Below are 17212 nucleotides of genomic sequence, written 5' to 3'. Positions count from 1 at the left end.
AGTACAATATTGTAATTAGCCTCCAATCAAAATTAAAATAAATAAATAAAAGAAAGAAAAAAAAACCTATTTTCCAGGAAAAAGAGTCTTTTAGAAACTATACATGGATTTGACATTTGTTACTGTCAGTTATGGGGATATACTTCTTAAAATCAGAGATTGACCTGAAAAAATAGGGTATAAACTTTAAGAAGTGGTAAGAGGATGCCTCCATCTCATTAAATATCATTTTATTTTCACTCTAAAAACATTTGGCAATTGCTTCATCAATAAATAGTACATAGACTCATAACCACTCTTTAAAATTATCAAACTTTAATAGTTCTAAAAGATGGCAGCCTAATTACAAGACTAACATATCAAATTTCACAAGAAAACTTAGATGGCATATATCAGGTGATAGGGACGCCAGTCTCCATGCCATTGCTCAAAATACTTGAGGGCAAAGCCCATGGATTCTGACATTGACATTTAAAATTGTACCTGGGACAAACTCCAGTCTACCTGAATTTTAACCATTTTATCTGGTGAATCACTTACTGGAATGATTACTAAGGATTGAACCTTTCTGCTTTTAGTTCCCTGAAGTAGCTGAAATACATCTCCTAAAAAGGTTTCTTTTGAACCAAGTCCATACCACCTATCATCTGACAGGTAAAACCGGAACATTTTGGGGGATTTTTAGGTGGTCATTTGTTTCACTTGAAACATGGTGGTCATGTATCTCATTTGAAATAAAGTGGTCATTGGCTTCACTAGTAAAGATCCAGCCTCTTTTCCCATCTTCCACCAGCCTACCTCAAGAGGGACTGAATTCTTTCCTCTCGTTCTGTACCCATGGGAGGCAACCTCCCTGTGAATCCCTGTGACCAGAGTGCTAAGGATACAAATACCTGTTAATAGTAAGGATTTATCTAGACACATGGTCAAGGCATTTAACATACTTCCCTGGTGGCTTAAGACACTAAAAACATGCCTGCAATGTAGGAGATATGGGTTTGATCCCTGGGTTGGGAAGATCCCCTGGAGAAGGGAATGGCAACCCACTCCAGTATTCTTGCCTGGAGAATTCCATGGACAGAGGATCCTAGCAGGCTACAGTTTATGAGGTCACAAAGAGTTGGACATGACCGGGTGATTAACACTTTCTCTCCTTCTCTCAACAAACCACTTTAAGGACTGTCAGCAACCTAAAGGAAAACTAAGTGCTACCCACTGAAATACAGTAATAAGAGAAAACTAAAAATGTCTTTGTTAGGCTCCCAGCAAAAAGTAAACAGTTCACACAACTTAAGGTGATTCAATGAGTTTGTAATAAAGACTCAAAAGATATGAGCAGAATATCCGGGGTGCAGGGTAGGGTGTGGGCAGTTACTAGAATTCCATCAGGGAGAGCTGTGGACAAAGCCTCTCTGAGAGCATAGATGACAAGCCAGCCTGCAGGGAGGCAGTATTCGGAGAACACACCCTCCATCCACCACCTCTATTGCCATGGTTCCCCACTGGCTGAAGCAAATGAAAGCTTGAGGGTAAGCGGCTTATCGATGTCCACCATTTTCCAGATTCAGAGAGCAGGTGAGACTGAATCCCGAAGGGAAACTAGGAGAGCTAACCAACAGTTTACGCGCTGTAAACATGGATGACTGCAAGCATAATTGCATTGATTATACCAAAGGGGCATGCACATTGCTTTCTAATTAGAATTATTATTAAAAAAAAAATCAGAAGCCTTTTTCTGCGTAAGAACCCTTCAAGTCCCTCCCTCTCCTTCCGAATGGGGCCCTGGGAATTGAGCTCGGTCCGGCCTCTGGTTTAGATCAGGACCACTGTTTAATCACCACTGGACCCCACCCTGACCTCTCCACACTAGCCCACCTCTGTCCCTCAGCCACATTTCTCTGTGTACAGCTCAAGGGTCCTGGGAACTCAAGCGTACTTCAGTTTGCTTTCTGCTAATAGCATCACCTACCTCCCACTGCTTCTGGCAACATTACCCAAGCAGAATAAAGAAATTAAGCATTAATTAACTTCTCCAGAATAAGAAGGGGTAAAAGCATTTGAAAGTAGGGTAACTAATTGAAAAATTCAAACTAACAAACATGCACAGGCCTAAATAATCATTGGCTTAACTGCCAAGAACAGTGGATTTAATCAGTAATGGAGAAAAAAATGAACAAAGATTTCTCTGTTAGTGCACTTACCAAGGACAGTTACTTGCGTCATATCAGCAACGCTATCCAGAGCAGTATGAGCTGAACATGAGTATATACCTTCATCTTCCATGGTGACATTAGATATTGTCAGATTAGCTCCATCAATAATTATCCTACCAGGAAAAAAAGTGAGTCTGTGATGAGGATGAAAATGATAGAAACAAAAGAAATGTAATCCTGTCGAAAAGAAATATTCCCCATGGAAAATATTTTAAGGAAGAATTAAGAAAACAAAAAAGCTTGTCACATAATGCAAATTTTATGGAGAATGCAATTGTTGAAAACTGGAGATAAAACTTTATTCAAACACACAAAAATGTTTTTAATTTATGAAACCCAACCATCTGGGATTCATGGGTGAGTGATGAAACTGTCTTGCCTGGTGTGTCTGAGGACTGTATCCTTACCTTACAACAGTTAAGAACTATTCAAATGTATCCTAATGCATGTTTGGGGAACCACCTACATAGGATCGGCTAGCATGCTTCTTACAAAGATGGATTCCTGAATCTCACCTCAGTTCTACAGAGCCAGGATATCTCAGATGAAGTGTGGTAATCTGTCTTTGACAACTTTCTCTTTTCTCTGTTCTTCCACCTCCCACATAGAATACACATTAAGAGCTGATACAAATTAAACTCTGTGACTTATTTGAACACTAGATGGCAGACTAGGACTTCTATTTGGAAATTATTTGATGCTTTTTTTAAATTATTTGTACTCTTGCCTAGAAAATCCCATGGATGGAGGAGCCTGGTAGGCTGCAGTCCGTGGGGTCGCTAAGGGTCGGACACGACTGAGCGACTTCACTTTCACTTTTCACTTTCACACATTGGAGAAGGAAATGGCAACCCACTCCAGTGTTCTTGACTGGAGAATCCCAGGGACGGGGGAGCCTGGTGGGCCTCCGTCTATGGGGTCACACAGAGTCGGAAATGACTGAAGTGACTTAGCAGCAGCCAATTTTTAATTGAGTTTACATGATTTTTTAAGATAAATTATACATTTTCCTCTATGCCTATGTATTACTAGCCTAATTATTCAAGTGATTTTTTAAAAAAATAAAGTTCCATTAAATTTGAGATGCATTCACAGCAGTTTGTTATTTGGTTGAAAAAAACAATGTCTTCCTTGTGGAGAAGGAAAGAAAATCTTACATAGTTTTTTTAAATATAAAACTCATAGAAACTATTGAAAATTCTGAGTTAAAAGAAACCACTTAAAACTGTAGTAAAGTTAAATATGGTTCTTCCCTTTGATTATAGACAAAGTCAGCCCCTTAGCTTTATGCCAATAACTGAACAATTTGCCAATTGATACTACCTGGTATTGCTAGTCCAGAAACTCACTATAATTCTAATAAAGAAGCTTTGACATAAATCAGTTTCTCAGTTCATGTTAGCTATGTGTCCATTCGGTACAAATATCAGAATATTACATACACTTACAACCTTGCAAAGTTTACCAGCTTAGATGAAGAAATATGATTTAAAAAAATCTTCAGGAGGGCTGTTTGAGCCCTGCACATCCACGAGGGCCCAGAGGAGCTGAAATCTAGCCTACAATCTTCTTGCCAAGATTTATCCCCTGGTGCGCAGCTGTTTGAGGCCAGAAAGAAAGGGCAACTTTTCTGTAATGCTCTGTGTTTTAAGAACTCAGAAACGTGCCTCATTTTAATCAAGGTAGAATGATGACCCACTGGCTCTTGAAATTTGGTAGCTATGATGTACCAAGGGAAGTTATTAAAATTCCATGCATTGGCCTCAGTCCAGGTTCTGAATCAGAACTTCTGGGAACAGGGTAAGGGCCTCTGCATTTGAACAAGATACCTAGGGACTTCTCGCTCACACCAAAATTTGACTATTTGTGTTAGCAAGGATGCACTCTCCTGTGCAGAAATAAGAAATAGCTCCAATTTCTCAGTGCCTAAGAACACAACCCTTTAGGTCTCTCTTATGCTTCCATCAGTGGTCAACTGTATTTTGCTTGAAGAAGTCCTTTCATTACATTTGTTAAGCATAATATAGATTTTAAAAATGGAGTCTACTCTGCTTATAGAACCTGCTCTCTGGCTTCATCTTCATCTCTGTCCCTCCTAGTCCTTCCCTGTTTTTACCTGCTTAATTATCTTCCTTGAGAACCCTGCCAGCACCTGCAATGTCTCACCTCCCTCATCCGCAACATCCAGCTTGCTAGTCCCCAAGCCACGTTAACCTCCATTGTTTTCTTGCTCCTGTCTGTGTAACAGCCAGACTTCACTCCAGACAACATGACAAATGGTTCTCTCTTTGCAGACCTGTGTTTGAGGCTCCAACTATGACTGTATCCCATTCCGTCGCTCAGTCGTGTCCGACTCTTTGCAACCCCGTGGACTGTAGCCTACCAGGCTTCTCCGTCCATGGGATTCTCCAGGCAAGAATACTGGAGTGGGTTACCGTTTCCTTCTCCAGGGGATCTTCCCGACACAGGGATCGAACCCGGGTCTCCCGCATTGGGGGCAGACGCTTTAACCTCTGAGCCACCAGGGAAGCCCCATGACTGTATAATCCTGAACAAAACTTGGGGCCTAATTCATGTTATCCAAGAAATGGGTATACCAGTATTTTCTTTCTCTTGCAGGAGAAGTAAATGATTCGTGTACAGAGCCTGACTTAATATGTGCTCAGAGAGTGTTACTAATAATATTAATCAAACTGATTCAATTCATTGTTGGCTCATGACTCATCACATTTCTTAATGTCCCCAACTCCCCTTCCTTCTGCCTTTTTGCTTGAACAAACTACCTTAGTTCTTCATTTCTTAGGAAGGGGCCATTCTATCCTTATAATCTCTGCCTAATTTAATGCCTTATAGCTCTGGATCCCTATCTTCCACCCCTGAGTTCTACCCTATTCATTTGCTGTGATTTTGGAGGGGGAAAAGTGCCCCTTCCATGATGCCAAGACAAAGCCTTCCCACTTGTGCTCTTGACAGCTTTTCCCTCTTCCTCCTGATCACAGACATAGAGACACATCCCAAACCCCGCTGCAGCCTCCCCTGCAGGACAGTCCTTCACTCCGTAGTCATGAGAGTGCCCGTTACATTTGTTAAGCACAGTCTAAATTTTACAAATGGTTTGATGTCACATCCATTTTCCATTTCATTTTACCATGTTAACCACATTGGATTGTCTAGAGCCTCCGCAGCATAGACATCCACAGAAAATCCCTTAAGGTCATTCCAGCCTTCCTAACAGGTTTGCTGTGAGGATAATCAAGTGAAAGCAAGGATGAGAGGCACTAAAATAACACGAGGCATCCGGCAAGTATAGAGGCCCAGGGTGGCAGTTTTCAACACTCATCACATCCCTGTACGTGACAGGAGACAGGAAGGAAGAGAAGCAGGTATTTTCACTTCTTTTTCTCCCCCTTTACGTGCCTTTGGATCAGAAATTCAACCACTTTCTAGGTAAAAAGCTCTGGCTCCCAGACTAGTAACGAAAAGGCACCCCAGCAGAAGGTGAAAGAGAGGAGCCTACTAATGGTTCTACAGAAATTTAGCGGACACCTGTGACCTCAACTTCCTGCTCAAATTTCATGCCTGCTCATAGCTCCAGTCAAGACTAGCCAGCAACAGTCACTCCCAGCCCTTCCCACCCCAGATATCCCTTCTACGTTAAGGTTATTATCCTTCCCCCTACCCAGTATTTAAAGAAAACTAGAAGAATATCTGCATTATTTTGGTGACCAGAGAGCCAGAGTCAGCATCCTGCAGAAGCTGTAAAACAGTCACAGGAAGAGGCTGTTTCCAATGTCTGGATTCAGGGCCTAAATATGCACGTAACATCACCCACAAGCCGTGAGTCTGATTTCCTTTTCAGCTATAACCCAGAGATTATATGCAGGACCTCAGATAACTAGACAGTAGTGAAAGAAGAGGGAGAGTTTGGGGATATCTGAGCAGCTGGTCAATCAACTGACACCTAACCAAAGGCTGAAGATCTCTGCTGCAATGTGGAGCCTATTAGGGATCAACGCTCCTCTCCTTTTATGTCCCTGACAACCGGCTGCAGTAGGTATGCTGTCTTTCCACTAACACTACACTTACAGAAGAGATGCTACAGAATAAATTAAGTACCTAGGCTAAGACCAATCAATACCTTTAGAGAGAAGTGGCACACACACTCACAAATACCAAAAGAGACCAACCAGGTAACAGCAAGGAGACAAGAGTACTGGAGAAATGAGTAGAATGAATCATCACGGCTAAATTGGACTGAGTCGGACACAACCGAGCGACTGAACTGAACTGAAGTGAGTCTATTCTAGTACTTGAGGTTAATGCACAATAATCCTATGATGAACTTACCCTGAAAAACTTTTTTGAACTAAACTATATTATAGAATATAAAACTAAGGCACAGAAAAGTTAGGCAACCGGAGAAAAGCATAATTCCAGAAGATATTCCACGAACCCCAATGTTCACTGCAGCCCTATTGACAACAGCTAGGACATGGAAGCAAGCTTAACGTTCACCGACAAGGAATGGATGCAGAAGATGCGCCACATATTCACAGTGAAATATTACTCAGCCATAAACAGGAATGAAACTGTGCTCTTTGCGGAGATGTGGATGAACCTAGAGACTCTCATACAGAGTAAAATCAGTCAGAAATACTAACACATACATGTGGAATATAGAAAAAAATTGGTATAGAGGAACCTATTTGCAAAATAGAAATAGAGACAGATGCAAAGAACAAATGTATGAATACAAAGGTGGGTGGTGGTGGGATGAGCTGGGAAATCGGGGCCGATGTGTATATAGTACTGTGTGTAAAACAGGTAACTAATGAGAACCCACTGCTCAGCACAGGAGACTCTACTTAATGCTCTGTGGTGACCTAATGGGAAGGAAATAAAAAACATTGGAATGTATGTATATGGATGGCTGATTCACTTTGCTGTGTAGCAGAAAATAACACAACACTGTAAAAATTTTACTTCAATAAAAATTTTAAAAATATAGAAAAATTTAGGCACCTTGTCTAAGGTTACAAACCCAGTAAGTGACAATGCTGGGATTCCAACCCAGGCCTCTGGGCTCCAGAGCCCACGCTCTTAATAATGACAATGCCACCACCTCATGTAGAAAAGCAAGTCCTGTCTAAGGATCTTCAGATTTAGACATTCAGAATGATGGATAACAAAATAAGCCTGCAGGTGAGACTTGGATCAAACATGGTCAGTGTTTAATACCTAACCCAGCAACAATGCAAAAGAAAGGAGAACTGTCCTCTGCTTTCAAAAGACAGCATATGTATTCAGTAAACAATATTTCCTTTGATGTACTTAATGATGTTTAGAACTAGTCAGCATCTATTCATACATTACTCTACATTCTCTTCTCTACTTTTATATATTCTCTACAAAGAAAGTGGAAGGCTCAGAAATGTACTTGTCCATACTTAACTAATGGGAAAGGTTCAAGATATGATTTAGGTTCTGCTCATGAGATAGACTCCTGTGAGACTGGGAGGGAGAGGGAAAGGACACCATCTCCTCCTCTGGGGCTGAGTGAGCCACTTAGTCCTGTCCTACTCTTTGCGACCCCTTGGATTGTAGTCCATCAGGCTCCTCTGTTCATGGAATTCTCCAGGCAAGAATACTGAAGTGGGTTGCCATTCCCTTCTCCAAGGGAATCTTCCTGACCCAGGGATCAAACCCAGGTCTCCTGCTTCGCAGGCAGATTCTTTGCTGTCTGAGCTACCAGGGCCCTGTGAGCAGACATGAGACTCTGGCATGTGTCAGAAGTGTCAGTGCTGGATTCACCAGGAGCACCAATGGGCTGAGGGGGCAGTGAAGGCAGCAGCAGCATCGGCCATGTGAACTGCAGCCCCAGTGCCATGCCATTGAGAACCCAAAAGCTCAGGAAGCAGCGCCCTTAGGCCTAATTCCTCCAGTCTCGCCGTGGCTTGGTGAGCACCCAAGCCCGTGCACAAGCAATCCTCAAATAACAGGAATACTTGTTTCCTGCCCTTACAGAATGGTACATATTATATGAAAGCAAAGTTGCTCAGTCGTGTCTGACTCTGTGACCCCATGGACTGTAGCCTACCAGGTTCCTCCATCCATGGGATTTTCCAGGCAAGAACACTAGAGTGGGTTGCCATTTCCTTCTCCAGGAGATCTTCCCAACCCAGGGACTGAACCCTGGTCTCCCACATTGTGGACAGATGCTTCACCATCTGAGCCACCAGGGAATCTCTTATATGAAAAACAGCTAGCAAAAATGAAAAGACCAATGTTTGAGGGCAAAGTAAAAGAAATACATTATATGACCTTTTAAATATCGCCTTAAAGACTGAAATGTAATAATCAGTTTTTATATCTTAATGCAGTGTAATTACTTTTCCCACTATTTTTCTTTCAAACGCAAGGTTTAATCCCAAGCCAATATCATGAGATATGGTAATGGTTTACCTACCTGCCATCCTCGGTGCCATTAATTTCAAAGGCTTCTCCATCTTTACTCCAGGACAACTTCAAACTGTATTTCAGATGTGAGTCACATTTGCTCTCACAGTGTAATTCCAGTGTATGTGATTTGGGGACCCGAGGATTCTTAGGAGAAACACTAAGGTTTGTAGCATCTGTTTTTATAAAACAAAGATACCAGTCAGAAGTACAGAACAGCTTACTTCATTGTCAAAGTGAAAGTAAAAGTTGCTCAGTCGTGTCCAACTCCTTGTGACCCCATGGACTATACAGTTTATGGAATTCTCTAGGCTAGAATACTGGAGTGGGTAGCCTTTCCCTTCTCCAGGGGATCTTCCCAACCCAGGGATCAAACCCAGGTCTCCCACATTGCAGGCAGATTCTTTACCAGCTGAGCCACAAGGGAAGCCCAAGAAAACTGGACTGGGTAGCCTATCCCTTCTCCAGGGATCTCCCCAACCCAGGAACTGAACCAGGGTCTCCTGTATTGCAGACGGATTCTTTACCAACTGAGCTCTCAGGGAAGACTTAAGTTATCAACAAGTTGGCAGCGGTGGGATTATTGTTAAGTGCCTGTCATTTAATCAACCAAAATGGTCAACAGTTATTGTCAAATCTTCATGCACTATTTGTCACACTGTCATTTCTTAACATCACATAGCATTACTAATTTTGTTCCATCCTGGCCAGGGCACCTCAGAGGAAGTATCCCTTTCTACTTCCGAGACAAAGGGAATAAGAAGAAAGCAAGGAAGCAAATGCATCCAGATGTTGAAAATAATATAAATTCTCCTTCTAGTGCTTTTGGATATGTGATAAAAATAACATAAAGAGGAAAATCAAATAATTTCCTATTACCATAGAATATTAGCTCAAACCTGAGGTTAAATGGTGCAGCCTATGCACAGATGAACTAACTACATGAAGGTGTGGAATGTGATCATAAGCCCCATGAGGGCAGAGGCGGTGCCTATTTTGTTACTACATTCAAGTGTTCACAGAACCCAGAAGGGAGCCTGTATACAGTAGGTACTCAATATGAATTTGTTGAATGAGTTACAGTGAGTCACATTTTGCAAATAAACTAGTAATATCAACACTATAAAGCTCAAACATTGGTACATTGACTATATTGAAAAATGTTTTATTATAATTGTTTCAAACATATAGTCCTTACTCTTAAGGACCATAATAAGGCAGATATATTTTACCAGAGTGTGGTACTTGCTAAGCCTCTCAGAAGCTGACTTCCAGTTTCACTATCATGCCCTAGTATTTGCTATCTATATGTTACTCAAAAAGCTGATTAAAATGTGAAACTGTTAGTAAAATTAATTATTTGATATCCCAAGCATGAAATTTGAAGAGATTATCAAACCGAACTAATTCCAAGTAAATTACTAAACATCCTATTCCTAATTTGAAAGTCAGAAATATATCGAGTGATAACCAATACTGTTTGAAAAGCACTTGGTTAACAAGACTCTGAAGTTCACATTCATTGTGAAATTTTATAATTATAACAATTCTATGAAAATATTTCTGCCTTACATAGAAGATAACTTAAAGGCTAAAATGAAATTAAGTAATGATACTAATATTTTCTAATTAGTAAGGGACTGAACTATAATTGGTACTCAAGACTGGAAGAGACCAAAACTCATGCTTTCATGGCTAACAAAAACATGAAAAGATGCTCAACATCATTCATTATTAGATAAATGCAAATCAAAATCACAATGAGGTACCATCTCACACCAGTCAGGATGGCCACCACTGAAAAGTCTACAAACAATAAATGCTGGAGAGGGTGTGGAGAAAAGGGAACCCTCTTACACTGCAGGTGGGAATGCAAACTGGTACAGGCACTATGGAGAACAGTGTGGATATTCCTTAAAAAAAGGGAAATTGAACTGACATATGACCCAGCAATCCACTGCTGGGCACACACACCAAGGAAACCATGGCTGAAAGAGACACATGTTCCCCAGTGTTCATCGCAGCACCATTTACAATAGCTAGGACATGGAAGCAACCTAGATGTCCACGGGCAGACGAATGAATAAGGAAGCTGTACATATACACAATGGAATCTTACTCAGCTATAAAAAAGAACACATTTGAGTCAGTTCTAATGAGGGGGATGAAACTGGAGCCGACTATACAGAGTGACGTAAGTCAGAAAGAGAAACAATACAGTATATTAACACATATATATGGAATTTAGAAAGATGGTAATGACGACCCCATATGCAAGGCATCAAGAGAGACACAGATGTGAAGAACAGACTTTTGGACTAGGTGGGAGAAGACGAAGGTGGGATGAATTGAGAGAATAGGAAAAAAAGAAAACCTCATGCTTTTAATCACTCTGCTGTACAGCCTCTTAATCAACTCCACTCCTGACATTCTTTTTTCATTTGTAACAATTACACCCTTAATGTGGTGTATTACACTGACTGACTTGCTTATATTGAAGAATCGTGTGTCCCTGGGATAAAGCCCACTTGATCATGACGCTTTTAAATTGTTGTTGGGTTGAAAAAAACATGCCCTTAACTCTCATGGATATGGTTCCTATATACCCCTTACATACACAATGGACATTAGAGCAGACCAAAAGTTTATGAACTTGGCCTTCTCTCTGGCCACTAGCAGTTTTGAGGTCCACTTTGGGCCAAGCACTGTGTTGGACAGTAGGGAGGTGAAGGTTCTTTGGATTCCAGACTTCACTCTCATTACCTTTCACCTGGCAGAGTTGCTCAATTTTGATTCAGGTTGGTTTTATAAAGGGTTCCCCAGGTGACTCAGTGGTAAAGAATCTGTCTGCAACGTAGGAGATGCAGGTTTGATCCCTCAGTTTGGAAGATCTCCTGGAGGAGGAAATGTTTATGCACTCCAGTATCCTTGCTTGGGAAATCCTATGGACAGAGGACCCAGCCAGGCTACAATCCTTGGGATTGCAAAAGAGTTGGACACGACTTAGTGCCTAAACAACAACAACAAATAAAGTATAAAAAGAATCATCTTCATTGACATTATCAGAGTATTTTAAAAATTACATGTATCATTTGAAAATGCAGAGAGACATCCAATATAAGTTGACATCACAGAATATTAATGTTGCTTAAAAATATAGTCCATGGGGTTGGCAGGTTGGGTAATTTTGGGTACAGAAAAAAATACAAGGAAAGAATAAAAGAATATAAGATATGGATGGACCTAGAGAGTGTCATACTAAGTGAAACCAGTCAGAGAAGGAGAAGTTTTGTCTGACATCCCTTACATGTGGAATCCAAAAACAAATGACACAAATGAACTTACTTACAAAACAGAAACAGACTCGCAGAGAATGAGTCTATGGTTGCCAGCGGGAAGGATGGGGGGCTAGTTATGGAGTTTGGGGTGGACATGTACACACTGCTATATTTAAAATGGGTAACCAACAAGGATCTACTGTATAGCAGAAAGTGAAGAGGAACTCAAAAACTTCTTGATGAAAGTGAAAGAGGAGAGTGAAAAGGTTGGCTTGAAGCTCAACATTCAGAAAACAAAGATCATGGCATCTGGTCCCATCACTTCATGGGAAATAGATGGAAAAACAGTGGAAACAGTGTCAGACTTTGTTTTTTTGGGCTCCAAAATCACTGCAGATGCTGACTGCAGCCATGAAATTAAAAGACGCTTGCTCCTTGGAAGGAAAGTTATGACCAACCTTGATAGTATATTAAAAAGCAGAGACATTACTTTGCCAACCAAGGTCTGTCTAGTCAAGGCAATGGTTTTTCCCGTGGTCATGGATGGATGTGAGAGTTGGACTGTGAAGAAAGCTGATCGCCGAAGAATCGATGCTTTTGAACTGTGGTGTTGGAGAAGACTCTTGAGAGTCCCTTATACTGCAAGGAGATCCAACCAGTCCATTCTAAAGGAGATCAATCCTGGGTGTTCATTGGAGGGACTGATGCTAAAGCTGAAACTGCAATACTTTGGCCACCTCATGCGACGAGTTGACTCACTGGAAAAGACTCTGATGCTGGGAAAGGTTGGGGGCGGGAGGAGAAGGGGATGACGGAGAATGAGATGGCTGGATGGCATCACCGACTCTGTGGACATGAGTTTGAGTGTACTCCGGGAGTTGGTGATGGACAGGGAGGCCTGGCGTGCTGTGATTCATGGGGTCGCGGAGAGTCGGACACGACTGAGTGACTGAACTGAACTGAACTGTACAGCACAGGGAACTCTGCTCAATGTTATATGGCAGTCTGGATGGGAGGGAATTTGGAGGAGAATGGATACATGTATATGTATGGCTCACACCCTCCACTGTTCATCTGAAATTATAACAACATTGTTAATCGGCTATAATAAATAGAAAACAAAATACAAAATGAAAAGGTAAGAAAATATAAGACAGCAAAGAAGCAATGACAGAATAAGAAAAGGAAAGGAGTGTGCATGAGAGAGAGAAATGCTCAGGTAACACTTAACACAGATGATTACACAAACATGCACCCTGTCACCTAAGTAGAGGTAGTAGCTGGTCATGACAGTGACCTGCCACAAGAAACACAAGTCCTCCCTATATTTACTATACGCACGTATGTGCGAGCTCAGTCGTGTCTGACTCTTTGCGACCCCGTGGATTGCAGCCTGCCAGGTTCCTCTCTCCATGGAATTCTCCAGGCAAGAATACTGTACTGGTTTGCCATTTCTACTTCCCGGGGATCTTCCCAACTCAGGGATCAAACCCACGTCTCCTGTGTCTCCTACACTGGCAGGCAGATTCTTTACCACTGAGCCACCATTCTCTGTGTTTTCCTGAAAAGGGTTTTCTGAGCAATTTTAAAATCAAAATATTGATGATGCTTGTGAGGGTCTGGGTTCCAATTACCCTGAGTCTAGCTGCAGAGATGCTTCCCTTTAGGACACTGATATATTTTGGCACATACTTAACTTTTGTGAGCACTTAGAAATAAAATAGGCTGCTTGGACAAGAGAAAAAAACACAAAGCTGTTTATGATTTAAAAACAGGATGAAAACCCTTGCCATTCTGTCATGCCCTAGTCTTTATAAAACAGATTCCTTATGAATTTATTTGTGAAATTTTTAGTTCTAAGAATTGAATACTGATGACATTTTATTGAGTTGGTTATTGAAATAAAACAGTTACAGAAATATACCAAAATAGGGGATTTTAAAGTGTTGCTGGTCATCCATCACCAAGAACACCTAGCTCTCTCTTATAATTGTATAAAGCTAGGGACACATCACTGACATAGCCTCTAATTCTTGTGATGGTCTTTTAGATGAAATCTGATCTAGGGAAAATGGAAAACTGAAGCCGTGTGACAGTTTACGCAAAGTAAAATCAAAATAAAATTACTTCTGATATCCAGATTGGCTGTGACTGCTGTTTTTCCTTTAGCATTTTCTACCCAACAAGAGTAGGAACCAGCATCTTCTTCTGTGGTCTCGGTGATCTGTAACGTGCCATTCTCATGGACATGATACCTTCTACCGCCGAGAGGTTTTGCTTCTTCCACTTTCTGCCTATGGACATAGAAAGCATGAATCAATTTTGGTTATGATTAAATCGTATCTTTTTTTTCAAACTGGCCACTGGTGTCATTCAATCTTATCCCTTCTTCACAAACTTAGCAAACCTTAGGAAATTTTCCATTACACTTAACAATTCTTTAAAATATTATGTATTTGGTTGCACTGGGTTGCTGGGTCTTAGTTGTGGCAGATAGGATCTAGTTCCCTGAGCAAGCATTGAACCCAGGCCCCCTGCATTGGGAATGCAGATCTCAACCACTGGACCACCAGGGAAGTCCTTACAATTTTTTTTTAATAGGTGATAGGTGCATATTTTACCTGCCCGAATAGACTGTAACTGGAGGAAATTTGGGTCTGAGCTCTGTGCCTCTGCTGTATTTATAATAGCTCTCGGTACCACTTTGCATCTGTCCTCAGAGTTTAATAAATTGCTTCTGCCTTATTGATGGTGAACTCTTTAGTTAATCATTGCTGCGGGGTACTAAATGGGAAAGCTAGTAATTGAAAGAGATAATGAACCTTCTGAACCTCGAGCTGTCCGGAGGGAACATTGGTCATTCAGAAATATTATAGGCCAGGAAGTCTTCCCTATCCTGTGGACATGGATTACATTTACCCTTATCAACCCAAAGTCATTTTCTCCAACATTCATCCATTTGCCAAGCTTTTTTCTGCCACAACTTGATTCACCTTCTACATTTCACAGTAAGAGGCTGCTGGAGAGAAAACAGACGAAGGACAAATTCTGCCTGCTGCTCACATGCAATGTTAGAGGGTTGGGACTCGAGTGAGGAAGAGAGGCACTTGCCTGAGAGACAAAATTTAAGCGTTGCCCATCCCCTCCCCCAATCGCAGTAATCCAGATAAATACTTTTTTTCAAAGTATTTTTCCTTTTGTTTTTGATGTGGACCATTTCTAAAGTCTTAATTGAATTTGTTACAACATTGCTTCTGTTTAATGTTTCGGTTTTTTGGCTGCAGGACATGTGGGATTTTGTTTCCCTGACCACAGATCAAATCTGCACCCCCTGTCTTGGAAGGCAAAGACAGGGATTCCCTGTCTTTGGAAAAACCACTGGACCACCAGGGAATTCCCAAGGTACGTAATATTTTAATGAGATATTTGCACAAATCAAAAATAACGCAAAAAAAAAAATAATCCACAATGAACAAAATAGCCACATTTTAAATACAGACAGAACCTGGTCCTATAAGCTGTATGACATTGCCCTGCTCACCTCACTCTAATCTCAGCCCTGCAGAGCACTGGGGAAAATTATTTAAGATCCATTTAAGCAAGTTTTCCTAGAGAAGGAAAAAATGTGGTAGATCAACACAACGATGTGTCTGGAGTTACTATCCCAACCTATAAACTGAAACTAAAATTCAAAATACTTGTTGAAAATGTTTTAAACATAGGCATTTGTAATGAAATGCAAGTTTAATAATAATGTAGATAATATCCAAAACAAAACAACAATGCATGACTTAGATACACTCATAATGAAGACCTAAATCTACTCGTAAAATTGTCTTCATCATTGCGTCAATGCTTTGCTTTCCTTTCTAAGCAAAAATGGCTCTCCATATTTCCCCATGTGGGAGAATCCAGATCTAATCAATAGTTCCAGGAGAGGTAGGAGAGTAAGTTTGCTACTTTATTTCTCAGAGGCACTTGCTACATGTAATAACACTGACACAACGCAGCCTGTCAAACGATGGATGGAGGAACATGGGAAATCTACAACTGATGTTCTCTTAAGAAACTGTGTAACAGCTTACCAGGACACTATTGCCTCCGGTGAAGCAAAGAACTCACACTGTAAGAAAGCACTGTATCCAACCACCGTAGCATAATTTTCTTCATCTGCCGTTTGTATCAATGGACGAACATCTATGTGAAAGTAATATAAATACAAGTTTAAACTTTTGTGTAAGAAATAATACAAGAAAGTTCATTCTTTTCAATATCCTAGTCATATTAATAAAAGTGGAAAACAGCTGAGTATCACAGCATTATTGTTTAGTCGCTATTGGATTTGATTCTTTGCGACCTCATGGACTGTAGCCCATCAGGCTCCTCTGTCTATGGGATTTTCCAGGCAAGAATACTGGAGTGGGTGGCCATTTCCTTCTCCATTCACAGCATACATTCCTGAATTAGGAAGTATCCCAATGCAGTACCTTTCTGGAAGTTTGGTATGGGGTCTAATACTCAAATGTAAGGCAAAAGGTACTTTGATCCCCTCCACCCTCCCCCACCACCTTTTTATTTTGGCTATGCTGCACGGTTTGCAGGGTCTTGGTTTCTTGACTAAGAATGGAACTAGGGGTCATGGCAGTGAAGGTGCTGAGTCCCAACACTGGACCACCAGGGAACTCCCTCCACCATGTTCCATATGCTGAGAATTCAGTTGACATGTGAGTATGACCTTGAACATTTTCCTGAAGGTAAGAGCAGACAGCTTGCTCTGTGTATGCTTTCCTATAGTCCATAGGGTTGCAAAGAGTAGAATTTGACTCAAGTGACTGAACACACACGCATGCTTACCTACAACATCGATGTTGGCATTGGCAAGGATTGTGCCATGGACATTTGAAGCTTCACACTGATACACAGCAGTGTGATTTGGTTGTACGTTGGTAAAACTGATTTCCCCAGGAGAGATGACATCACCAGAAAATGGATTTCCTACAAGAGATGGAAAAAAATGTCAGCTTGATAAAAAATAGAACCTGAAATATTTATATGCCATTCATTAAACGTGTCACACAGTATTTATATTTTAAGACCAGTTTAGGGTGAATAGTTCATCAAAGCCAAGTCTTAAGAATTTCTTAACATGAACCATGGAGTTTTCTTTCAAGCCCTTCTGCAGTTTCAGTCTTTCTCCAAATGAGTATTTATGGCCAACATATCTGTTGATCTCTAGCCCAAAGTCTCTCCATACCAACAAGATTC

At 41.0% G+C, this 17212-nt stretch overlaps 1 protein-coding gene across 4 annotated transcripts in view; it reads right to left on the bottom strand.

The window, feature by feature from the left end:
• Window positions 1–17212, bottom strand: part of CHL1 (cell adhesion molecule L1 like) — a 232825-nt gene that overhangs the window by 29836 nt on the left and 185777 nt on the right. For all 4 annotated transcript variants that reach the window (XM_055414340.2, XM_055414348.2, XM_055414345.2 and 1 more), the window contains 5 exons: window positions 16802–16942; window positions 16033–16144; window positions 14075–14241; window positions 8680–8845; window positions 2202–2326 (listed from right to left, as the gene is read on the bottom strand). In XM_055414340.2, the coding sequence (XP_055270315.2) occupies window positions 2202–2326; window positions 8680–8845; window positions 14075–14241; window positions 16033–16144; window positions 16802–16942 (711 nt within the window). The remainder of the gene's footprint in view (window positions 1–2201; window positions 2327–8679; window positions 8846–14074; window positions 14242–16032; window positions 16145–16801; window positions 16943–17212) is intronic.

The sequence above is a fragment of the Moschus berezovskii genome, chromosome 24 (genome assembly GCF_049115385.1).
Source record: "Moschus berezovskii isolate FMDL1 chromosome 24, NW_MosBer_1.0, whole genome shotgun sequence".
NCBI classification, from domain to species: domain Eukaryota; kingdom Metazoa; phylum Chordata; class Mammalia; order Artiodactyla; family Moschidae; genus Moschus; species Moschus berezovskii.
The sequence above is the reverse complement of the archived record's forward strand: the minus strand, read 5'-3'. Positions and strand labels throughout refer to the sequence as shown.